The 24656-nt window shown below is 44.1% G+C and overlaps 4 protein-coding genes across 7 annotated transcripts in view; 3 read left to right on the top strand and 1 right to left on the bottom strand.

Moving 5' to 3' along the window:
- PLEKHA2 (pleckstrin homology domain containing A2) overlaps nucleotides 1-2853 on the top strand; it is a 58330-nt gene extending 55477 nt beyond the window's left edge. For all 3 annotated transcript variants that reach the window (XM_035003993.1, XM_035003992.1, XM_035003994.1), the window contains one exon: nucleotides 382-2853. In XM_035003993.1, coding sequence (XP_034859884.1) covers nucleotides 382-744 — 363 coding nt within the window. In that variant the 3' untranslated portion in view covers nucleotides 745-2853. The remainder of the gene's footprint in view (nucleotides 1-381) is intronic.
- A 1421-nt stretch (nucleotides 2854-4274) lies between these two features.
- On the top strand, nucleotides 4275-15454 carry HTRA4 (HtrA serine peptidase 4). Its single transcript, XM_035003997.1, is given in 10 exon segments — nucleotides 4275-4811; nucleotides 4814-4945; nucleotides 4948-5088; nucleotides 5520-5619; nucleotides 6450-6654; nucleotides 8239-8433; nucleotides 10712-10826; nucleotides 11229-11274; nucleotides 11701-11805; nucleotides 15002-15454. Coding segments are annotated over 10 exon segments (1632 nt in total). The 5' UTR covers nucleotides 4275-4639; the 3' UTR covers nucleotides 15423-15454.
- Nucleotides 15378-22724, bottom strand: TM2D2 (TM2 domain containing 2). Its single transcript, XM_035003995.1, has 4 exons — nucleotides 22379-22724; nucleotides 21483-21570; nucleotides 19102-19217; nucleotides 15378-17911 (listed from the first exon to the last, which is right to left on the bottom strand). Exons 1-4 carry the CDS (start codon nucleotides 22603-22605, stop codon nucleotides 17698-17700), a joined length of 645 nt encoding a protein of 214 aa, XP_034859886.1. The 5' UTR covers nucleotides 22606-22724; the 3' UTR covers nucleotides 15378-17697.
- Nucleotides 22725-22804: 80 nt separating this feature from the next.
- ADAM9 (ADAM metallopeptidase domain 9) overlaps nucleotides 22805-24656 on the top strand; it is a 163204-nt gene continuing 161352 nt past the window's right edge. Inside the window, exon 1 of one of the 2 annotated variants that reach the window (XM_035003990.1) lies at nucleotides 22805-23329. In XM_035003990.1, coding sequence (XP_034859881.1) covers nucleotides 23233-23329 — 97 coding nt within the window. In that variant the 5' untranslated portion in view covers nucleotides 22805-23232. Of the gene's footprint in view, nucleotides 23330-23688; nucleotides 23805-24656 lie in introns of those variants that run through there. The other variant, XM_035003991.1, reaches the window with a different exon arrangement.

Genomic DNA, 24656 nt, shown 5'->3' with positions numbered 1-24656 from the left:
GGTTTTATTTGGTGATGCAACCAAGCGCTCTGTCCCTGGAAGCAGCCGAAGCCTCAGGCTGTCTTGTTTGTTTCCTCTTTCTGCTGGTTTAGGTACAAAATTTTATTTTTTGTTTTTTTTTTTTGGTTGTTGGAAAGAGGTGAGGTATAGGGTTGGGTAAAGAGACAGAGCTTGCGATGTGTTCTACACGTCTCCCTGTGTCGGCCGACCTTGACACATCTAGAGTGAATTCTGTTGGTCAGACTTGATTTCTGTAGACAAGTGCCTCTGGACCTATGAGGGGGTTATCATGGGTGGGTGTTCTTCCTAGGGCTTTGGGATAAACATTGTCAGGAAAGCCTTATTTTCCTTTGTTTTTTGTCTTCCCTTTTATTTTTGTAGGATATGTCCTTTTCTAGATCCATCTCTTTGACTCGCTCTGGAAGCTCCGGCCTCTCAGGGGGGCCCAACTCTGTCCTGTGTAGGGGGCGGCCACCTATGGAAGAGAAAAGAGCTCTCTGCAAAGCCCCCTCTGTGGCTTCCTCCTGGCAACCCTGGACCCCCGTCCCACAGGCCAGGGACAAGCTGCTTCCAGCTGAAGAGACTCCTGGGGACTCTTTGTTCATGTCCCGGCTTGGGGAGAGCAGTACTTCTGGGGTGTTGCCCAGCTCCCGGATAAGGCACAGGTCGGAGCCCCAGCACCCCAAGGAGAAACCATTTCTGTTCAGCCTTGATGATGAGAGCATACGGACTTCTGATGTGTGATAGGGCACAGTGCCCTGGGAGGGGGGAGGACTCAAGAAAAGGAGGCCATGACTCAGTTTCCCTACATTTTGGAGGACAGTCAGAGACCCTTTGGCACTCATAGTCCTGTGGATGCTATGTGGGAGGGGCCCATCCAGCTGGCCTGTTTTTTTTTTTTTTTTTTAAATATCAATACAGTATATTTAACTTGGAAAATCACTAGGTTGGACCTGTAGGCACGCTCAGTGGAGAACAGGTTGCCTCTACTTTGACTGTTCTAAGGTCTTCCTGGTGAGAGAAGGTTGGGAGTGCAATTTCATCCCTAACCAAGTTTTGTTTCCTTGTCCTAGTTGTAGTTTCTTCCTTTACTTTCCAGGCCAGGCACAGAATCTTGGGCCAGTCATCTGGTTTATCTAATTTGTATTTATTGGCTGAGGTCTGACTGTGAAGTAGGAAGGTCGTAACTAACCCAGCTGGCTTGCCTGGGATACATTTTGAGGGGAGGTGTTAAAATCTGGGGGCTGGCAGGTAGCTCTCAGAATGTCTATGAGGGTAGATCCTCTCAGGGGACTTCTGTAGGGGAAGAAATAGGGAATCTCGTGTAAGGTATGGGGTAAGATTCAGTCTCAGTGTATCAGCCAGTTTTGGGAATTATTCTGTTCTTGTCTATGACCCCAAATAATGTCCATGTGAGTGATAGACATGCCCACCCAGTTTCTGTGTCAGGCCCTGGGGATGGGTTTATCAGTGTGAAAGTTACGACTGTTGAGACTAGAACAGACATTTCAATTGCTATGGCATCATTTGGAAGTTCGGAGGGTTGATAAGTGTGGGATAGTTCCCTTGCCTGAGAGATCAGATCTCTATTTTAGGGTGTTAGAATTGCTTTAGAGCAGGTGCTGGGAAAAGACGGACATCCAGATAAACTTCATCCAGATAGACTTTTCTGATCCATGTTTTCCAGACAGAAGAAAAGGTCTGTTTTAGAACAGACAGATTTCTTGAATCCTTACTTCATAGCTTTTTAGTGGGCTGATATTAGTCTAATTTTAAGTGCTGTATATTATATTGCCTGGCAGATTTGCTTTCTTTCTATGTTGCCCTTTGAATGAAGCCTTTTGTCCTTGCATGATCAAACCTTGTGACCAGATAAGGTTCCATGTACTTAATAGTGAAGAGATACAAGGATAATCTTGAGAGGTATTTATATTTTTAATAAAATAGAAACTATGCAAAGTAACATTGATTTAGAGGCACTGCATTGCTGACTAGAGATTTCCCAGGTAGAAGAGCATAGATTGCATTTCCCATCCAGATTTTTAGGTGTGCCTTCTTTCATTTGACAAGAAGATACTATTTCCAGTGTCCCTGGGAGAATTTGTCCAACTTATGTGGTGAACTGCTAACTTATCAGGGTGCCCTAAAGAGAGAGAAAAACTCATTTCTGTCTATGCCTTTTATCAGCTAGCTCAGCTAATTACCTTTAAATTAGAAATCAATCACTAGAGGAAGATACCGAGAGATGCATTTTTACCTAAGTCAATCCCTTCCCCTTCCTTATGTCCAGATCTAATACAGAGGCAAAAACATGTCATCAGAAATTCTTAGGGGCTTGATGGAAATCTGTGTTCCTTCCAAGCAGTGTAACTCCCTTGAAGTCTATGTCATGTTGAGAACTTTTCTTGACCGCACTGCATTGGAGCTATTCTTCACTTAAATTGTTTGGCCTAGTGGTCCTGGTAGAAAAAAGACATCTAGTACTGGATTTCTCTCTCTCTCTCTCTCCTCTTTTTTGCAGACTCTTGTAGACGGTTGTCCTCAGAAATCTGTGGTTTGGGAGTTAGTTATTTATGAGTGACCGAGGTTACAGTTTCAAGTAGCCTGATAAGTAGTCATTTCAGATTCTTAAAGCTCCTTGTCTCTGATTTCATCTTCATATTTTCCTCAAGAAAATTCTTTGGCTAGGTCAAAGAAAATACACAATAAGTGATATTTGCACTCACAAAAATAAGTTAGGAAATTTTGAGATCCCTTTAAACATTCCCTAACTCATGAAAGCTGTCATCTTTTGGTGTTTAAGCTGTGAAAATGTACCCATGTCTCTTTTGTTAAATAAACTCTGCTACAATACTACTGTTGAATTAATTGGCCATTATAGTAAGCTGATATGTTTCTTATTTCAGTAGGGTCTATTTTAAGAATGTGTTAAATTAAACATACTTATAAATCTAGATTATATTATGATAGAAGGAAAACAAGGACTTTAGTTGGCAGATACTTGGGAATACCAAGTGAGAACATTGTTAATGTAGTTCCAGCACCAGATAAATAGAATTATCTTCAGTGAGGTCTGTAAGCATTCTCATTCCCAAACCTTATTTCAGAATTCCTTTTGTGTCCATATTTCTTACCTTCTGGCCAATTTCACATCAAAACTTTTTAATGTCACTACACATGTGAGCCAAAGATAGTGCATATATAGTCAAAGCATTTGGCTTTAAATGTCTATGGAACCAGATGGAAAAAATAGGGCAGGGATGCAGTATAGGTTAGTAGTTAAATGCATAGACTCTGGAATAAATCGGAGTTTAAAGAAAGGAACCAAAAAAGATACTGCATTTTCTTTGTGGAATAAAAACCTTCTTGAGTTGTGCTGTTTTCCTAAGCCTATTGAAGTGATCTTGATCCAGTTTGTGTAACAGTATTACGGGTGGTCTTCCCTATAATTGAACTATTTACCATCCACTATTCTTGAGAGCTTAAGGATTTGCTTACTCAAGGTCAGTTGGTGGCTGGTAAACATTGACTTTTTGCATCCTGTGAGACATCCTAAATCTACTAAGGTGTAGAGTAGACTCAGGTCAAAATATTGAAAGTTATACGTTTATTTCTGAGTAGAATGCTGAGCTCACTCATGAGAAAGAGCAGAGGTAAGGCCCAGCTTTGTAGTTCACTGGAAGCAAAAGGTTTTTTTTCCTTGCTGAATATAACTATGCTCTCGTATGGGCTTAAAGGACCTAAATAGATTCAGTAGTTGAGCAGTGGGATTTGATGTTTGTTTTCACTGTTGACCAGTAACAGCATTTTGGAAATTGAGTTTCCCAAGTGAGCTTTGTTTATAAACTTTGAACATGTCAAAAATGGATAGTTTAGTAAATCTTTTCTACCAACATCACTTTTCTTTTCTTACTCCTTTTTTTCTGTTATTGCCTGCAGCAGTCAGTTACAGTCACTCATGCTAAGTAGAATTTGAATAAAGCTAATGTTAGCAAAAATAGACTGTTTGACCTCTCCCCCCACTGCTTACTGAAGTGTGGCATGATTTTGTGTTTTGAACCAGTAGGTTTCAGCTGTGAAATGCACTCACTGTAAGCACTGAGCTGAGTGCATGGAAACTGTTACGCTTCTCATTTTATGTGATCTCCTAATTGGTATGTAGCAAAAAAATAATTTTCTAAACCTGTTTTGTTGCTTGTTTTGTAATAAAACCATGTGAAATACTGAAATATGGTGTGTGTTTTCCTAATGCTGACCTTCTGCCCGTGGGTGGGTGATCTCTCGTCAGTTTGCCCCATTATTGGTTTTCTGGCCTTCCCGAGGTAGGGCCCTGCACAGGGCAGGGCTGGGGACCTCTCTTGGTTGCATGGGGCTGGCCCTGGCCCTGGGACGGGGACGGGGACCGGAACGGGTGATGGGGGATGCGTGTGTGTGTGTGTATGTGTGTGTAGAGGTCCGCCAGGCTCTGCCGTGCGTGTGCGTGTGTGTGTGTGTGTGTGTGTGTAGAGGTCTGTCAGGCTCTGCCCCTTAAAGCCCGGGGGTTGAGGGAGGCGGCACCCTAGCCGGGAAGAAGTGTTGCTCATTTTAGAGCAGTTGCCGGTCCAAAGTAAACCGGAGCGTGAAGAAGGAAGAGGGCAGGATGACTAGACCTCTGCAGCGGCCAGCTCTGCTGGGACAGCTCCTCCTGCTGTGGCTGCTGCTCCCGCCGCCTGTGCTCAGAGTCAGGCTAGGAGGTCCAGGACCTTGCCGCCCTCCCGCGGCTTGTGAGCCCACGCGCTGCCCCCCGCTGCCCACCTGCTCGGCGGGGTCGACGCGGTGCGCGATCGCTGCCGCTGCTGCCGCGGCGGCCGAGGGCGAGGCCTGCGGCTGGGCGCCCCGGGGCTGCAGTGCCGCGCGCGGCTCAGCGCCCCGCGCCTCGGCGGCGCCTGGGTCGGCACGTGCGGCTGCCGGCGGCGGGGGCGGCGGTGTGCGGCAGCGACGGGCGCACCCATCCCAGCCTGTGCGCGCTGCGCGCCGACAACCGCGCCGCGCGCCTCCGAGGCGCGCTCCCGGCCGTGCCGGTGCTGAAGGGCGGCTGCGCGGGTGGGGGTGAGCGCTGGGCCCGCGCGCTCGGGTGGCTCGCAACGTCCCCAAGCGGCGCGCCCGTGTCGCGCGGTGCGCCGCGGGCTCTTCCCGCCTTTGCCTCCGGATTCAACTCCTTGTTCCAGTTTTTTTTCCTTCTTAGGTGTCTCCTTACCAGTTCCCATGTGGTTTCTCCCCACTTGCCTCCCCGGGCCTGTTGAATGCCGTCTTCCCTTTTTCTTCTCTCTCTCTCTTTTTTTCCCCACCCGGGATGACAGGTCTGGTTCCCTCAAGGCGTATCCTTGCGGGGTGGCAGTGAATACAGAGGGGAGACCGAAGAGAGGAAGGGGCGGGAAAGGAGAGAGGAGGAGAGAGCCCGGGAGATTTGGGATGTGACACCCGATCCGGCCAAGCAGCGGGGCGCCCACCGCCCCCAAGAGTGGTGCATTTCTTCACAGGGCCCAGAAGTGTAGGCCGGCTCCGGAGCGAGTACAACTTCATCGCGGAGGTGGTGGAGAAGGTAGCGCCATCTGTGGTTCACTTGCAGCTGTTCCGCAGGTAAAGGAGGCAGGAGGAGGCCGCCAGCTACCCCGCGGGACTGTTTCTGAGCGCCTGCCGGCTCCGGGCCCCCGCGCTACGGCTTTCCAGGCATCGCTTAGGCTTAGCCGGAAAACCCGCTGTGAGGAAGTCGCAGCTCAAACAGGTTGAATAATCTGTTCGGGGTTGGTTTAGCCAAAGAGCGGAAGCGTAGGGATTGTGGCTTCCAAATTTGGGCTACTCCTCTGCACTTCGGGGTCTGGGGTTTCTCTCTCCCTCATCTCCCACGGACAAAATGGAAGGTCAGATGTAAGAGCTAGAAGGCATCCTGTTGGTGATCTTGCTCAGGCCCCTCGTTTGCCTGGAAGGAAATCCAATGTCACAATGCCAGTTAGTAGTGGAACCTAAGCTGGAACCAGACTTCTTTGACTCCCTCCCTCCTGGGTCCTCAAGAATGTGGCACTAGGTCCACGTTTGCGCGCAGTAGTAGGGCTAGGTGAGTACTAGGACTAGTAGTAGGACTAGGTGCGCGCAGTAGTAGGACTAGTAGTAGGACTGAAGCAGAGAGTTGCTGCTCTGACCAGCTCTGAAGAAGGAGGGGAGGGGGTCGTCCCTGGAAAAGGAGAGTTGGGATCAGCTCTCAGTCGTGTTCCTAAGAGATGGCCAGGGTGCTGAACATTCAGAGTCCAGTTACACATTGAGAGAATGAAAACACAGACAGGGGATAGTAAGATGTCTGAGAAAACTGTGGTGGAGGTATGTTTGATAAATTAGAGGTTCCATGTCCGCAGACTGTGATGGATACCCTGGTTTTCCTGCCCTCTGCTTATGCTGTTGTCTTGCTGGGACAGGTCACCTCTTAGCAACAAGGATATTCCTGCATCCAGTGGCTCTGGGTTCATAGTGTCTGAGGATGGGCTCATTGTTACCAATGCCAAAGTCCTCACCAACCAGCAGTGGATCCAGGTGGAGCTCCAGAGTGGCGTCCAGTATGAAGCCACTGTCAAGGACATTGACCATAAATTGGATCTTGCACTGATTAAGATCGAGCCAAATGTGAGTATGCAAGGGCCAAATCAGTCTGTACATCTGGGGATTTCCATCAATTTGCTGATATTTTCCTCTTCACCCCATTCTTGTTCCACATCTTTTCTACCTGGTATATGGTTTTCTCTAGTTTCCTTTTTTTCTGTTTTTCACTCTTTTATTTTCATCTATGCCCATCTGTATATCCCTAACAATTTCTATTAACTGTCTAGCCTCCTTCTTCAACAGATGCTGCTTCTGGGAAACTTACTTCTCTGCTTGCCTTAGAATACTAGGAATGATTGCAGTGGATTCAGAGCTGCCTGGGAATACTCTGAGGTCCTTGCTACACAAAGTCTAGTCTGCACATCAGCAGCATTGACATTATCTGAGAAAGAATTTTTTTTATTATTTTTTTTATTCTTATGTTAATCCCCATACATTACATCATTAGTTTTAGATGAAGTGTTCCATGATTCATTGTTTGTGCATAACACCCAGTGCTCCATGCAGAATGTGCCCTCCTCAATACCCACCACCAGGCTAACCCATCCTCCCACCCCCCTCCCCTCTAGAACCCTGTTTGTTTTTCAGAGTCCATCGTCTCTCATGGTTCGTCTACCCCTCCGATTTCCCCCACTTCATTCTTCCCCTCCCGCTACCTTCTTCTTCTTCTTTTTTTTTTCTTAACATATATTGCATTATTTGTTTCAGAGGTACAGATCTGAGATTCAACAGTCTTGCACAATTCACAGCGCTTACCAAAGCACATCCCCCCCCCAGTGTCTATCACCCAGTCACCCCATTCCTCCCACCCCACCCCCCACTCCAGCAACCCTCAGTTTGTTTCCTGCAATTAAGAATTCCTCATATCAGTGAGATCATATGATACATGTCTTTCTCTGTTTGACTTATTTCTGAGAAAGAATTTTTTTAAAAATGCAGGATCTCAGATCCCACCCACGTCTGAGTCAGAATCTGCATTTTAATAAGATCCCTAGGTGATTTGTGTGCACATTAAAATTTGAGAAGCACTGTTCTGGGCACTGTCCTTTCTGTTTGTGGTTTAATTCTGACTATAAAACTTTGAGCTGGGGTGTGCCCGGGTGGCTCAGTCTTTAGGCGTCTGCCTTTGGCTCAGGTCAGGATCTCAGGGTTGGGCTCCCTGCTCAGTGGGGAGTCTGCTTCTCTTTGCCCCTACCCCCTTTGTACTTGCTTGCTCTCTCTCACTCTCTCAAGTAAATAAATAAAAAGTCTTAAAAAAATAAAATTTTGAGCTGGTATAGTGCTAAGTAAGTTGCTAATGTCAGTGTATGTTCATCAGCGACTTCACTGGTCATTTAGTTACAGTAATTTCTACAAAGCAGTAATTTTAGGTTTTAGAGATAATCCTGATCATCTTACCAGGTGAGAGGTTGGTGGTTCCTGGAATTTGAGGAAGAAACATCAGGCACTTGTAGAACCTATATGAGTGGGTGGGGGGGGTTCTTGGATTTTAAGTGCCCAAATGATAGAGACCAGGCCATATGTGTGTTGTACACAAATACTGGTTGATTCTATTCTTGATTTCTTCTTCACCTCTCTGTCCTTCCTATCCCTCCTGGCTGTGTGCAGACTGACCTTCCTGTATTGCTGCTGGGAAGGTCCTCTGACCTGCGGGCTGGAGAGTTCATGGTGGCCTTGGGCAACCCGTTTTCTCTGCAGAACACAGCAACCGCAGGGATTGTCAGCACTACACAGCGAGGGGGCAGAGAGCTGGGGCTGAAGAATTCAGACATGGACTGTATCCAGACAGATGCCATAATTAATGTAAGTCACTTGGGAGGGCTCTCCTCAGCCCATAAGGTACTGGCAGGACAGTGAGAAGAACATGTCAGAAGGTACTCTTCCTTTTGGCCTGTTGGGGCTGTCCAGAGTTCAGTTAGACCCTCACTGGAGGGATGGAATGCCATGTTGTTCAGCCTGTTTGATGTGATCGTCGGCATCTGTGACATTGGGCAGTCTCTTTGGGTCGTTCATAGAGGTCACCCCTGCTGTAGAAGGCAGTGGTCCTTTGGCTCTTGTCTTTTACCTGCACTGACTTCAGTGTTGGTGATGACAGGGGCACGGCTTTGCCGTGCTCACCAGAGCAGGCTGCTTTCGGTAAACCTCTTTAGGAACTACGTATAAATGACAAGGAGAAAAGCACTGACGACTTTTTCAAATTCTGTCTTCAGCACGGTAACTCTGGGGGCCCTCTGGTGAACTTGGTAAATGGCCACTTGCCTTGCTGTTTCATGTCTTGTCCCAACTTTCCAAGAATGATGGTGCAGAGTAGGATGTCACAATTGTGTAGAGATTTGTGGTAGGATGCTTTTCTTTTTTTTAATTTAATTTAATTTTATTAAAAAAAATTTTTTTTTTAAAAGATTTTATTTATTTGCGAGAGAGAGAGAATGAGAGACAGAGCGCATGAGAGGGAGGAGGGTCAGAGGGAGAAGCAGACTCCCTGCCGAGCAGGGAGCCCGATGCGGGACTCGATCCCGGGACTCCAGGATCATGACTTGAGCCGAAGGCAGTCGCTTAACCAACTGAGCCACCCAGGCGCCTGGTAGGATGCTTTTCTATTATTGCATCTTAAGTAAATGGTTAGCAAAGATTTAAGATCTGTGCTGGATTTATCATCATTTATCAGATGGCATGTGAGCTCATTCAGCTAAGGGTGCCAGGGTTTACTTCCACTTACTGACATCTCTTCACCATGCTTTCTGTTTTCATTGTGTAGTTAACAAAAGCCCAGGGCACTAAACTAAAATATATGTCAGCTGACCACTGTGCTATGTAATGTCTATCCTTAAAGACCGCCTGCTGCTGCATGTGAAGAACTGTCCCTCATCCCAAAATGCTAACTACATGACGTGTCTGTTCGGGTTTTTAGTCCTGATAGAGAAAAGCCACAGTGAGAATCCATTACTCTATCATGTATTTAAGTCTTAGATGTTATTCAGCGTCTCTAGTGGAAATGCGAGTTTCTAGTTGCTCAAATACCTGTGAAAACATAAGAAAGTGCAGTGCTGTTTGACACACAGTCTGTGATCATGCTGAGTCCCTTTGAGCTGACTGTTTTTGGTTCTTTACACATTACACTTGCTTTTTGGAGGATGAGCTAACGGTATGTGAAATTACTGAGCACTCTTTTACTCATAGTAATGTTACTTATGTAATTTTCTTGTGCCTTTCTCTAGTAGACAATGAGTTTACTAGGGGCGCCTGAGTGGCTCAGTCGGTTAAGCATCTGCCTTCAGCTCAGGTCATGATCCCAGGGTCCTGGGATTGAACCCGGAGTCGGGCTCCCTGCTCGATGGGGAGTCTGCTTCTCCCTCTCCGTGTATGTGCTCATGCTCTCTCTCTCTCTAGCTCTCACTCTCTCTCAAATAAAATCTTAAAAAAAAAAAAAGACAGTGAGTTTACTAGAGCAGGGGTGACGTGCACATTGTCAGGCCACACTCCAGACCTACTGAGTTATGATATGTAATTTAATATGATCAGAAGTCTCTTTTTTACCCTTCCCATTACCCAACAGAGGCTGAGGGGTGATGAAGTGCATGAAGAGGAAAGTGTTTCCCACTTCATAGCTTTGGCTTTGTAGAGCTTTGTTCTCTGAGGTTAATTAGCTAATTCTGAAGAGTTTCATTAAAGTGTTGCTGAAAATCCAACAGCTTTTTGCCTTTTCCATGTTTATTTTTAGTTTCATTTGAGAAGAAAAGGCAAGTACTCATTGTCCTCTTAACCTGTGTCAAAATACAAACTGTGGTTCACTTTTAAAATCATTTGATGAAGGACAAAATAAACTCAAGATTAAAAAAAATTGTCCTCAGCAGGGATCTGCACATGGGTAGGGTCCCCCCCGCCCCCGCCGCCCGGCTTACCTCCCACACTGTGTGTCCTATAAGGCAATGTCCACTGCTCCCTGTGGAAGTTCCCTTTCCTCTAGCCCCTCTGTGTTCTGACCCCAGTGACTAGCTTCATTTCCTCCTCTGCTGGCACTGGTTTTGCACTGGTCAGTTTGCATGACTTGGTGACTGAATGATGTCTCCTCCCTTGCCAGGATGGTGACGTGATTGGCATAAATACATTGAAGGTGACCGCGGGAATCTCCTTCGCAATTCCCTCAGATCGAATTCAACAGTTCTTGGCAGAATTCCATGAGCGCCAGTTGAAAGGTAAGGGGAGTTAGGACTTTTTCTTCCCTTCTTGTGTTTTTCAGGAGCCCTCCATCTGTTCTGGAGACCGCCCTTAGGATTCTGTAGAATACTGTCACTGGTACCCAGCTCTTATCATGGTGGTTTGGGTGGCAATATGGGGGAACTAGGCACAAAGCCTAGTTGTGTTGTACCCAGAAGTACATGTTATGGCAGAAAGGAAACCCGTGGGCTGGAGATGGGAGGTGGATGGGAGGAGTGTCCATGCTAGTGACAAAAGGTTCTCTGAAGCACATTTTCAGGCTGACAGCCTGAAAGGGCAGTTATAATAATAGTAAGGATGTTCCATGACTTGCTGTTTAGAAGCTCTGCCAAAGGAAAGAAGTTTTGTTGTTAGTAACACCCTATAACTTTCCTTTCCAGGAAAGGCTCTTTCACAGAAGTATCTCGGTCTGCGAATGCTGCCTCTATGAAGTAAGCATGGGTTTCAGTATGTCTGTGTTGTTTTTCAGAAGCAAAAGGCATAGCTGGACGGTCTTAACAGGGAATCTAAAGCATGTGGACTACAGCTGGCTACTCTTGTTGAGTGTAGGGCCCCACTCTCACAGGGTAGGTATCTGTCTCTGCCTGCACCAATATTTGCGGTACGTTTTAGTAGCTTCTTTCATTGTGGCTACATAGACCTTATATGTCCAGTGGTTGGGGGCTTTGGGGAAAAAAGCCCCCCCCCCCCCCCCCCCAGGGAAGAATAACTGTGACTGGCTTGCTGGAATCTTCACTGGCCCCCCGGAGCCTTGAGTAGAACACATAAGAGTACCTGTTGACTTGGAGGCTTTGACCAGGGCTCAGGTGATGAATTCATTGTTTCTTAACCTTCTGGGAAAACTCTTCTCACTTGTCTTAGCCTTCTTCAAGAGATGAAAAGGCAAGATCCAGATTTCCCTGATGTGAGTTCTGGGGTCTTTGTGTATGAGGTGATTCAAGGAACAGCTGCTGAAAGGTAAGAGTTCAGGCCTTGGCCCAGCTAGCATGCCATGGTAAATGTGTGTCGGATCGAGATGTGCACCGTTTAGTACGGTGGCCCTACCCACGCATGGCTGTTGAACACAGAGATGTGGCTGGTGTGACTGAGGAACAGAATCTTATTTAATTTGAGTTTATTTAAGTAAAAAAAAAAAACAACAAAAAAACAGAGGCACTCAATATAAAAGATTTTTCCATGAAACATACCCTTTGTTTTGGAAGGACGGCCTTTAACTTTAATCACTGCATTGTGTAAGATGTTGTATAGTAGCACAATAGGTGTGGGTTGTTTCTAGTGGATTTCAAAGACTTATATGAAACAGTCTAAAATACCCATTAATAAAATTTTAAAAATTACATATTAAAATGATAATACACATACTGACTTAAATAGGTATATTATTAAAATGAGCTTCATCTATTTTTAAAAAGATTTCTAAAAATTAATAAAGTTTTTAAAAATGTGGCTACAGGAAATTTAAAATTATGTATGTGGCCTGCCTTACATTTCTATTGGACAGTGCTGATTTGGACTTGTGTGCTTGTGTTGGAAGGACTATTTTGGGAAGGGAATGGTTTTTTTGTAGCTCAAGAATTCATGATGAGTTAATAGCATAAGTTTAAATTAATTTTGCTAGGAATTCCCGAATGTACTTTCGATACCTTAGTTATTAAGAATAGGAAGAATTCAGAGGGCTAAAAGTTTAAGAACATATTTTAGGTACTTTAGGACACTTTTTTCTTTGAACTCTGGAAGATCATACCAGAGGCCAGCACTGAATGAGTGAATGTTAATAAAGCAAATGCTAGAACAGCTCATCAAAGAAGTGCTCCGGCTGATTTTACTCTTGTTTTTAAACATTTATACTAACTACTGAGGGAAGAGGTGGTGGGTCCCTCTCTTATACTTCTTCAGTATACCTCTCTCACTACTTTTGTTTCTCAAAGCTCAATTATCTTTTTATATTATGGCAACTCTTTTAGTAGGGGGAAGAAACCATGAGGTACTAACTGTTAATGGCTAAATGTTAGGTCTCATGTTACTAAATTTGGCTTGTCACAGGCTTTTCTAGACTTTCTCGCTTCCTGTCCTCCCCCCACCTCTTTATTTTTATCTTTTGGTTCAAGGCCAAAGCTATTTCTTTCAGTTCTCCTAGTCCTTGCTACTCAAAATATGGCCTGTAGACCAGCAGCACTGGCATCACCTGGGGCTTTTTTAGAAATGCAGAATGAAGGGCGCTTGGGAGGTTCAGTTGGTTGAGCCTCGGACTCTTGATTTAGGCTCAGGTCATGGTCTCAGGGTTGTAAGATCCAGCCCTGAGTCGGGGTACGCGCTCAGTGCGGAGTCTGCTTCTTTCTCTCTCTCCCTCAGCCCCTCCCCCAACTCGCATGCTCTCTCTCAAATAAATAAATCTTAAAAAAAAAAAAAAAAAAGAAAAAAATGCAGAATGACAGGCCCCACCACTGAATCAGGATCTGCATTTTAAACAAGACCTCCTGGTGATTTGGATGAACATTAAAGTGTGGGACTACTGCTTGCCTGAAGTCACTGATAAACCAGAAATCTATTATTTCTGGCTTTATACACTTAAATCTAATAATAATAATAATTACAGTAATAACCGCTGGCACTTATTAATCACTTACTGTATGTCCGGCATCACTTTAAGTATTTTACATACGTTTTTGAGCCCCCAAAGTCTTATGATACAGGCATTATTTTACAGAAACAGCAGCTGTGGTACAGAGAGGTAATTAACTTGAGAGGTACATTTAAGTAGAATGCAGGGATGTGGAATCTGGCTTAGTTCGTGGATTATCCTGTTTTGTAGCTGCTCTCGTTTCTAAGAGGCAGAGTGAGTAGCAGGAAGATGGGTTTTCACGATTGAAAGACCCAGAATCAAATCCTACTTTAGTCCCTTCCAAGCTGTGGGACATGGGATAGGTTATTTATCCTAGCTGAGCCTCACTCCCTCATTTTGGTGCATAGTTTACATTCAGTAATAACTGGCAGGTTTCTTTCTCTTCTTCTACTCACAGAACTACAATGGATTAAGTTTCTTCTTTGTGCACAGTCCCAGTCATCCTCCTGAGATGTCCTTGTTCTAAAGGTGTTCCATGCTTTTAGCTTTGCCCTCAAACTTCTCTTCACATCCTCTTGCTTTAAATTTCTATTTTTTAAAAAAATTAATTCCACATATCTTGGTAATCCTCTTGCATCCTTCCTTTGGCTTCCCATTTCTTTACAATGGTGTCTCCTGGAGTCATTTAATTTTGATGTCCCTCTTCCAGCCCATTATTGACTTTAAGAGAAGTCATCAGCATGGCTATATATTTATTGGAGTGTTTCATATTTGGAGGTGTTTTTTGTTTCTAGAATATATATTCTATGTGAAGCAAATATATTGGAGACAGAATATAATCACAACTTTGGGGAAAAGGAGCCTAGAACCAGAGCCTTAAATATTTAGACTTGAAAGCGTGACTGGTTTTTGACTTACTGGAAGTAGGGCTATCAGGCTGTGGGTGGAGATGGGGCAAGTAAGTGGGCTGTCAAAACCAAACTGATCAGAGTACAACTGTATGGGGAAAAAATATATTGCTTGTGTTCTTCTTTATCTTTGCTGGTAAGACCAGGAATGTGCTTGAGGTTTACAGAAGTCAGAGATTGATAACAACCCAAAGCTAAATTGCCTATTCCAAACCAAATCCAATATATGAGAGGAGTAAACTTTTTATATGATTCTGTTAGAAGACTGATTTTATAAAGGTAAATAGGATTGTTGTCCCCAGGTGATTTCCCGGCATATCTTATAAGACCCCGCATACCTGAAAGGATTGATGCTATTTCTGGTTTCCTGGTTTGTATGTTGATTGACAGCAAAATAGGGGCTCCTGGGTGGCTCAGTTGGTTAAGCGTCTGCCTTTGGCTCAGGTCATGATCCCTGGGTCCTGGGATCGAGTCCCATGTCGGGCTCCCTGCTCAGTGTGGGGGGTCTGCTTCTCCCTTTGTCCCTCCCCTGCTTGTGCTCTCTCTCTCTCTCAAATAAATAAATAAATAAAATCTTTAAAAAAATGACAGCAAAATAGCGCCATAAAAGACCGACATTAAATTTTAAATGGGGACAAGTAAAACTTATAGTTCCATGGTCCCTTTTTCCCCCCTCTCCCAGCTCTGGGTTGAGAGACCACGATGTAATTGTCAGCATAAATGGGCAACCTGTTACCACCACAACCGATGTTATTGAAGCTGTTAAGGACAATGATTCCCTTTCCATCATGGTTCGTCGAGGAAGTCAGACTTTGATCCTGACAGTCACATCTGAAATAATTAAGTATCCAGCTTTAAAGAGAAATCATCTAACAAAACCAAAGCTATATTACCTGGTTTGTACTGAAGATGTGCCAAAGTTAGCAAATTTTAGGGTCTCTTTCCTAAGAAAAATGAATGCTTTAAAACAGATACACACACACACACACTTAGATTGGGGTACTCTACTATTGCTAAGAAGCCTTACTAAAGCAAGTGAAGGACATGGTGCCAGGAAGTCTGGGAAGCTGATAGCATTTTATTTCAACACAGGAAACAACTGAAAAACAAGCACAGTTTCTAATTTAACCTTGACAGAAGGACACTTGTGGATTTTAAAAGTTCTCTATAGCCACAAACTGGATGTAACATAAACGTGTGTATACACACACACACACACAGACACACACACGAATAAACCTACCAAATATGAAGAAACAACCTGAATCCAAAGTGCAAAGGAAATCCAATTTTTCATAACACTGCCTTTCTCAATCAGTTTTTGAGGCTGTACCACATTTGGCCAGGGTTTGTAGATATGGAGGATGAGCACGGTTTGTAAGTCAAATTCAAACTGACAACTGCAGATTGTCACAGAGAAATACTAGATTCTCATGATCACCCTGGCAGTGGTCTCCAAAAGCTTTCTGACTGGGAGAAGCTTTCTTTTATAGGACAGATCCTTCAATAACTTATAGACTTTGACCTTCTTACCCACGCTCGTCCTCCTGGCAACATTAGTGATTTGAGTCTGAAAGCTGCCAAAGTGTTGGTGTTTTTAAAGAAAATAGCTTTTGATGGGGTTTGTGAATATCCTGAGGAGATTTTTTTTGACAAGTATTAAGATGAGGCAGGATTTGTGGCTTAGAGTAGTATCTTATTTTCTTCGCTAAGATTTTAATTTGTTTTCCAGATTTTTCTTACAAGTTAGGATTTTTTTTTTTTTTTAAATATGGCATCTCCTTAAATTCTATGCAAAATTTTGTTTATGTGCATTTTTTCCTGGGGAGGGGGTCCGGTTTCTTTACGACCTCCAACAATTTAAAAAATACTATATACTTATAGTACAGACATTATGAATAAGAATCTACCAATTATTACTGTTACAAACAAGGTTAAGTTCAATGTGGTACAGAATTTTCAAGACAGAATAATTTGTTTTAATTTTTACACATTCACCATTTAATAATATAAGAACAGTAATTGTAATAATCAGGGATAATAAAGCTGAAACTTTTAGAAAAGAGGCTTCATAATGATAGAGCATATCCAGTATCAATTTAACTGTGATTCTTGGTTCTTTAAGTCAACTATTAGGAGAGTAACATTTGAGTAGTTCTTCCTTGATTGTTTCTAGGATTTATCCCAAATATCGGGCTCTTAGTTCGACTTGTCTGAAAAGTCCTCCTTTTACTTCATATTTAAAAGTTCTTTTCAACTTAAATTGCAAAGGATGGGAACTAGTTTCTCCGAACTTATAATTCAGAACATTTCCTTTTATTCCCAGTGATTTGGGAATGCAAAAGCTTGGCTGTCTCTTTTTCCCGACAATGGACTCTGGTAGTCCACAGCGAGAGCTTCTGGTACCATGTTTATTTTGAACGAATGTGTTCTTTTTGCCCCCATAAATCACATCCTGACTCCACCCAATACTCAGTAATTCTGTCCTTTAAGTAAGAATCTATTTTGCTTTTTTTTTCCCCCCAAAGGTACGAGGCTTTACAACTTACCTAACATAATTGTGAATAGTTTTATAGTTAGTTGTAGGAGATCTTTTTTACCAGCCCTACAACATAGGCTCTCTGAACTCGTAAATAATTAATTTTTAGATAGGATAGCCAAGAGGATAGCTTAACCCAGACAGACCTGATTATTGTTGGGCTTTCAAAATATAATTGAAATGAAGAAATTATTGTACTGCATATACTGCCTCTGGAGCATAATAATGACGTAACAATAGGGTTTATTAGTAGAGTGGTTCATTTCAAATGCCTAGCTTTTAGCAAAACATACAGAATTTTGAGTCTCACTCTACTTATTGAAAATACCAAACAGCATTCCAGGTTGGCAAAATTTATTCCACAATTTAAATTCAGAAAGTTAGAATTTCAGTGTGTATTAAAATCCATGGCCATTTTACTTCTGCTGAAGATTTTCATTGGTTTAGCTTCAGATCTCCTCTGCATGAAGATTCAGGGTCACAAAAGGCACAAGGCTAAAAATATTCACTTTGCTCATCTTGTTGGGTCCACTTGCTCCAAAGTATTGAAGATACAGCAATGTACAGAAATACAGCATGGAAACCCCTCTGCAACTTATTAGTCACTAGCCTTTATATTTTGTATGGAGGAAAGGTACACACTTGATTCCCAAACACTGTTTGCTTGTCATTTCTAGTCTGCAAGGTAAAATTTGGGTTGAAAACCCAGAGTCCAAAGAAACCTTCCTAACCAAACCGATTCCCTCCAGGGAGGGAAAGTAATAATCAGGTCTGCTATCAAGGAAGAGTTTTGAGCCTGTAGGAAGACATGCCTCTCTGGGCCATGACAACAGCTCTTTTTAGTAAACAGTGCACCAATTGCTGCCATCACTTGGCATCAGCCCTCCAGTAATAAGCAAAATAAGGTCAACAAACCACCAAATCCCAAGTCCTCCAAGTGTCAACAGCTTTCCTACTGCTGTGCCAGTGTGTCCCAGACAGAAACGGTCCACTCCGAAACATCCCAGGAAGAAGGAATAGAGCAAAGTGGTTATGAAGTAGTGTCCCGTGTATCTAGACAGAAGGAATGAAAAGGAAGATGTTTACCCCATGAAAATTAAAACACTTAGTGACTAATGAATTTAACATAAGTGAAAAGATGGTGCGGTAGTCCTTCTGTGGCCTCTTATCCTCCCCAAAAAGAAAATCTCGAGTTGGCCTGGGCTCTCAAAAGAGTACTACCTAGGACATAAAGAAAGGAACAAATACTGAGTTGGATTGGACAAGAAATAATCAAGCACATATGCTCTGTAGGCATCCTGGGAGGAGTAGGGTCTGGGCCCACATCCCTCTCCGACTCAGACTCCTTTCCTGAGGCCGCACTTCTGAATGCAGTTCTCTAAGGAAATGTCGTCATCTTTCCTCAGATGAACACCGATCTCCATATACCCTTCTGTTGTTTTGTGGCAACTAAAAATGAGGTTTCTTCAATAAGGACTTAGGTCTTACATACTGCGATTAACACTCCATTGCACCTGCCCCAATACCGTCACTAAACACCACAGACTCTCCATTAGCAACTGATATAAATACATTCTGTGCCTTCCCGCAAAATTTACAGAAATGACCCTAATTCTTTAAGATAAACTTATTTTCCAGGAGAGAGCGCCACACTTTTCATAACAGAACCTTTATTCCTCTGGGACGCCTGCGTGGGTCAGTCGGTTAAGTGTCTGCCTTCCGCTCAGGTCTTGATCCCAGGGTCCTGGGATCGAGTCCTGCATCGGGCTCCCTGCTCAGTGGGAAGCCTGCTTCTCCCTCTTCAGCTGCTCCCCCTGCTTGTGCTCTCTCTCTCTCTCTCTGACAAATAAATAAATAAAATCTTAAAAAAAAATAAACTAAAACCTTTATTCCCCAAATACTAAGGCTATTTTTACAGGATTTAGGTCTATCCTAGGAATTTTGGAGCTAGATCAACTGGTCCAACTCCTTTATTTTGTAGGTGAGGGACAGAGTCTCTGGGCTTCCACAGGCACTTAGCTAGTTGATGAAAGAGACATTTAGAACTAATGGCCTCTAGGATCTTAAGTCCAGTGTCCTTTCTGTTTATAACCACATCGCCCCTGTCCAGGGATTATGCACAATAGTAATCATGTTGCCCCTTTAACACTTAAGATAAAAGAAAAAGTCACATCACGAGATGACAAGGAAAATAGCTCTACCTCTATCCAAGTACCAACTACCCCAGTCAAAGTAACACTTACTTTATGCAAGGTTTATTCTCCCGTAGGAAGGTCCTAGGACTGGCACACTCAATGCCATCGAGGGCCCGGCACTGGACAGAAGTGTGTTCCACGTCACTGTAGGCCTGCCCACCAAACTGTGGTGTAACAACCAAAACAAAACAACCCAAACTCACCAAAGCAAGTTACACAAAATAGATCTTTATATTCATTAATAAGAGGTGACTCAGGACAATAATTATACTAACAAAGTTGGGGTAAAGCTGTGTTCAAGAGCAAGGAATTCAGTGATTCAAGTGATTTTAAATTGTTCCACCCTAATTGTATGTTGTTTTAAATAAACTTTTTCTTCTTCTTTGTGACTAGCTTCTTTAATATAGTGAAAAAATTTATAATCAGTTTCATTAAATGCCACTTAGAATAGATGGACACAATGTTTTAATTATCCTATGTTTACAGGAAAGAGCACATTATTGAGCATTTGGGAATGGGTATTTAAAACGTGAATGTGTATTAGAGGGCTGTTTTATATATAATACAAATGAATATAATTAGGAAAAGACCTCAGAATATCATCTGACTCAGAACTTTTCTTAGTTTGTGAATGTGTGATTATCATATAGCTATAGTACATTCCTGTATAAGTTTAAATTTCAGCAAAAAATTTCAGAACGGGCGCCTGGGTGGCTCAGTCGTTAAGTGTCTGCCTTCGGCTCAGGCCCTGATCCCAGGGTCCTGGGATCGAGCCCCGCATCGGGCTCCCTGCTCGGCGGGAAGCCTGCTTCTCCCTCTCCTACTCCCCCTGCTTGCGTTCCCTCTCTCTCTGTGTCTTTCTCTGTCAAATAAATAAATAAAATATTAAAAAAAAAATTTGAGAACAGGACTTCTTACCATTTATGTAACTGAATTCTAGCAGAGAAAGCACAACTGTACATTCTCCACTGGCACCTGATTAAGTACTTCACTATTATTTTCATTGGTGCATTCCTCAAAGGAAAGGGAGTTGGAAATCATACCTCCCCTGGGATTCAGGTGTCTGAGTATGGGTCGTCTAGGACTTCTGGGGAAAGTGGCAGTTTGAGTGGCCTGACAGGATCAACTCAGTTTTTAATTATAATGGGCAAAAGTAGGGGCACCTGGGTGGCTCATTTGGTTGAGCATCTGTCTCTTGATTTCGGCTCAGGTCATGGTCTTGGGGTCATGGGATCAAGCCCTGCATCCATGCTCCACGCTCAGCAGGGAGTTTGCTTGAAATTCTCTCCCTCTGCCCCCCTCACCCCCTTGCTCTCTCTATCTCTCAAATGAATAAATAAATCTTTAAAAAAAAATAAAATGGGCAAAAGTAAGTGATCTCTATACAACGCTAACTCAAACCTTCAAAAGCTTCTTTGGTAATTATCAACAGAACAAAATCTCATTATTGAAAATATTCCTTTTTTTTTTAATAAAGATTTTATTTATTTGACAGAGAGAGACACAGCGAGAGAGGGAACACAAGCAGGGGGAGGGGGAGAGGGAGAAGCAGGTTTCCCGCCGAGCAGGGAGCCTGACGCGGGGCTTGATCCCAGGACCCTGGGATCATGACCTAAGCTGAAGGCAGACGCTTAATGACTGAGCCACCCAGGCGCCCCGAAAATATTTCTTTACACATGACTGCAGTAAGAGTTGCCTTTTTGGTCTTACTACTTTCAGGTTTATTCCTCTGTCTCTGATTTAGTACAAACCATGTTTTCCCATAACTCTCTTACACCTGATTGAATCTTGAATTGCATTATGCAGAATGAGGAGGAGGTACATGAACTTCACTGGTTTTGGGAAGACTAACTAGCATGTTATTATGGAACTGAATGGTTTTTTTCCATTCCAAGAGGCCATTGTTACCAAAGGCTTCTCCTTGAATACTATAACCTCCTACAAAGGCAGATACTGATAGACCTCATCTATTTCCTAAGGACATGGTGGAAACTGCTTGCCTTGTGAAAAGAAAGATCATTGGCAAAAGGAGCTTTGTCCCAGATGCATGTGTAACAAAGATACAGCTCAATCCAATAGTGGTTTTAGAAAGTGCATAAGCCTTCCTTTTATTCTTTTAGGAAAGTGCACACTTGAGAATAATGAGGAGGTGACATAATAGCTTTAAATCAGTCAATCTCAGCCCAAAGAACCAAAGACAGGTTGGCCTGTGCACCTGGGTAGTTTGGGACAGACATTGCTTCTTCCTAAGGAAACGAAATGTCTTGTTCAGTCACTGATGCTGGCCATGCTGGAAATTTCCAGTAAGTCATTCTAATGAAGTCTACAAATAGGTAACTTCATACCCCTTATACTTTTTTTGTAACAGCATTTAGTCAGTACTATTTCTCTATGGAAGAGTTTGCTTATAAAACAAAATAAAAACCCACCTTGAGACAACCATAACCGAGTTCCTGGGATGCAGTTGCATTTCCAACATGATCCACTGGGTCGTCACATTCTATAAATTCATCAGGTCTGTAAATCACCAGTAAGATCATGACCATCATTCTCATATAGTTTTTGCAAATGGCTGTTTACGTGTATATTATAAAAACAGGCAAGAGATTTCTTCAAGTTTCTTAGGGTTTAATTCTGACTGATCCCCAAGGCAAGAGATGCTATCAGTTAGACTGAAGAACAGCGGGTCAAATAGCCATCCAAATGATCCTTTTATTGGGAAGGGGAGTGCTTCTGGTTCTATTTCTACATGGATTCTACTTCTCCCATGGCTTTCTCCCTTTCCTAGGCAAAGAGCCACAAGGCTATGGGAGCAAAATTGAAGCTAAAGGATTCCCAGTTCTCTTTGCATTTCCCAAACGCCTTTTCTTATTGACTAAAAAGAGATGTTAAAAATGCAGAACCGTTGGTTCTGCAAGGGTTAGGATACTGCTTTTTAAAAGAAAGTGCCTTGTAGGCAAGAACAAGTAGTTTACTCTATTTGTGCCTCATAACTAGCACCTACGATGGATTCTCCTTCGTTAAAGGAAGCACGATAGAGAAGGCACAACCTCGTACCCTTCTTCCGGAGACTGTATGATGTCACTCCGCCCTAGTTCGCCTCTTTTGGGCTCCCAAAGGATCTACCACCGACACACAAGGTTTTCCCCTGCATGGGTGAGAGGAGTGAGAAACCTGTCATGAAATTTACCTCCCGCGTGTTGACTATCAGGTCCTCAGGTGGAGAGGGTCTGAAAAAAAAAAAGCAGCCTCCCTTCCCCCCATCCCAACACCCATATATCCCTGGCCCCATCTCCAACTCCGCCTCGACGACTGGATAGCTTACAGGTAAGAGCAAAGGATGACTGGAGAGTGGGGGTCGCCATATTCCCAGCTCGGAGCGCCGGCGGAGCCCTCTGGGTGGGCGGCGCCAGCGGATGTGAGCTCGGGTTCGGCGGTAGCGTTGTGCGAATGGCTCCGAGAGACACAGTGCAGCAGAAGTAGATTCCCCAGCAGCAAAGCCGCCTGGCCGCACAGAAGTAGGTAACTCACCGGGCAACCACCTAGCACCATCTTCCCGGGCCCAGTGGCTGAGACCCAACCTCAACCACAAAGCCGGGCCGGCACATCCAACCCAAGCAAGCCCTGCCTGGTCAGGCCTCTCCGCCGAGCCTCACTCCTCGCCACCAAGCAGCCAATGGGCGCGCAGCTCGACGCTCCGCCTAACGCCCGCAAGCCAATCAGAAAAGGCTGCGCAGGGGGCGGGGCTGCCCTTCATTTCTGCTCCTTAATTCTACTTCTGGGTCTCGCGCTCCACCTCCTTTTACTCCTAGTGTTTCCTCCAATCAGGTCCTTCTACGCCCAAAGTAGGCGGGCCTGGGAGCAGAGAGGGCGGGACGTGACTGGCAGCGGGCGGGGCAGCGAGTGTGAAGGGGCGGGGCAGGCTAGTGAGGGTTTTAGCGGCCGGGACAGAAATCCCCTTCTCCCGCCGGCGACTGGATTTTTCTCTACGTCAGCGTAGGGAGTGCGATGTCGGGAGCGAGCTCGGACAGGAGCCGAGTTGCGTCAGTGCCGAGCGCGTGTTCGTCTCGGGCGCGCGCATCCCGGCCAGCTCTGGGGCCCCGGCAGGGCTGGGAAATGATGGAGCAGGCGGAGGCGGAGGCGACCGAGTGTTGAGTGGAACCTGCGGGATCTGCCGCGATGGGATCGGGCGCGGCCTCGCCCTTTGGGGTCCTCCGGCTCCAGTGGCTGCTGTTGTTTGGCTTGGTGGGCCCAGTTCTCGGTGGGGCTCGGCCAGGTGGGTGTTCGCCCCCCAGGGACCTCTGAGATTTCTGTTTCCTAGGGCTGGGACGCTTCGAGTTACCCTCTAGTGCCTGGGAGCGGAGGGGCCTGGCTGGGGACCGGACTGGGGTCGGGAGGTGGAGCCGCTCCAGCTGTGTGTGGAGAGTGCTCGGACCCGAGGCTCGGGGTCTGGCGCCCCAAGCCCTTCTTGGCAGTGTCCTCCTGCCCGGTCCCTTTGACTCCGTCTCCGGCTTGGCAGAGCCTTTTGCAGTGCGCCCCACCCCCATCTCGCCCAAAACTGGGTTCTCCAGACTCTCTTGGGACTTCTCTGGGACCGACTCAGACCTCAGGGAGTCGGCTGAAAGCCTTGGAGTCTGAGTGGGCGCCGAGGGTGTGTTCTTGTTTAAACTGCTTTGAGAAATGGAGCTTGGTTTTGCTTGTGGAGTTAATGTCACTTGGAAAGAGACCGGGAGATGGAACTTTTGCTCCAGGTTATCATAATTTGAAATTTTGACGTTCATTTTAATAGCGGAGTCTCTAGTATGTCCACCGAACTAAATTTAGTGATGGAATAAAGGGGGGTTGCTCATTTGTCTTGGGCCATTTTGTTGTTACAGAAAAGAGTACTTATTTTTGGAAGCGAAGTGCTATGTTTCTATAGCCAAACGGTCTTTTAATCTGCATTTTTACAGGGTTCGTAATACCGTAAATCCGTAAAAATAATCCCTGCTCTGTTTAAATCACGGGATTATGGTAAGAATTAAATCGTTTATGTGAGATTGCTTTTGAATTGTGAAACTTCCTTGAATATGTAAGGTTTTTATCCTGGAGATGCCCAAACGTAGTGGAAACAAATTGCTAACACTCTATAGCTTCTTTCTGGAAACAGCTTCGTTTATTTTGGCTTTTGCATTAAATTATTGTTTGCCTGGCTCTTATTTTCTTTATTAGCCGTGAAGTATGATGGAGAATGAGGGTTTTTATTAAAGGTTGCCTTGAGAGTTGCTCAGAGGTGATGATGGAAGATTTCCATGTAGGACTGCTGACCTTCAGGAAACTAATTACATTTTTTTGTATCTCTTTTTTTTTTTTTGCAATTAAGTAAATTTGGCTCGTAGTCGGAATTCTGAAGCTCTAAATACTGAAACTTCAATGAATGGGAAGACACCATATCTTTTCTGGTTAACACTGTTTTTGCTGTGCTTTTCATAGACGGTTAACATTTACCAATCTATAAGGTGAAGTACAATATACATTTGGAGTTTTAAAGATTTTATTTATTTATTTATTTATTTATTTATTTATTTATTTATTTATTTATTTATTTATTTATTTATTTATTT

The sequence above is a fragment of the Mirounga leonina genome, unplaced genomic scaffold (assembly GCF_011800145.1).
Source record: "Mirounga leonina isolate KUSES-001 unplaced genomic scaffold, KU_Mleo_1.0 Mir_128, whole genome shotgun sequence".
Lineage (NCBI taxonomy): Eukaryota > Metazoa > Chordata > Mammalia > Carnivora > Phocidae > Mirounga > Mirounga leonina.
Note: the sequence above shows the minus strand (reverse complement) of the source record. Positions and strands in the feature narration are given on the sequence as shown.

What these genes read in the sequence shown, in the direction of transcription:
- TM2D2 (XM_035003995.1), bottom strand. Translation starts at nt 22,605, where the DNA reads ATGGTGCTAGGTGGTTGCCCGGTGAGTTACCTACTTCTGTGCGGCCAG. An exon ending in GTCATCCTTTGCTCTTACCT is followed by an intron (nt 21,571 to 22,378) that starts GTAAGCTATCCA and finishes GGTGATTTACAG; the next exon opens with ACCTGATGAATTTATAGAAT. An exon ending in GAGAATAAACCTTGCATAAA is followed by an intron (nt 17,912 to 19,101) that starts GTAAGTGTTACT and finishes CCTTCTGTCTAG; the next exon opens with ATACACGGGACACTACTTCA.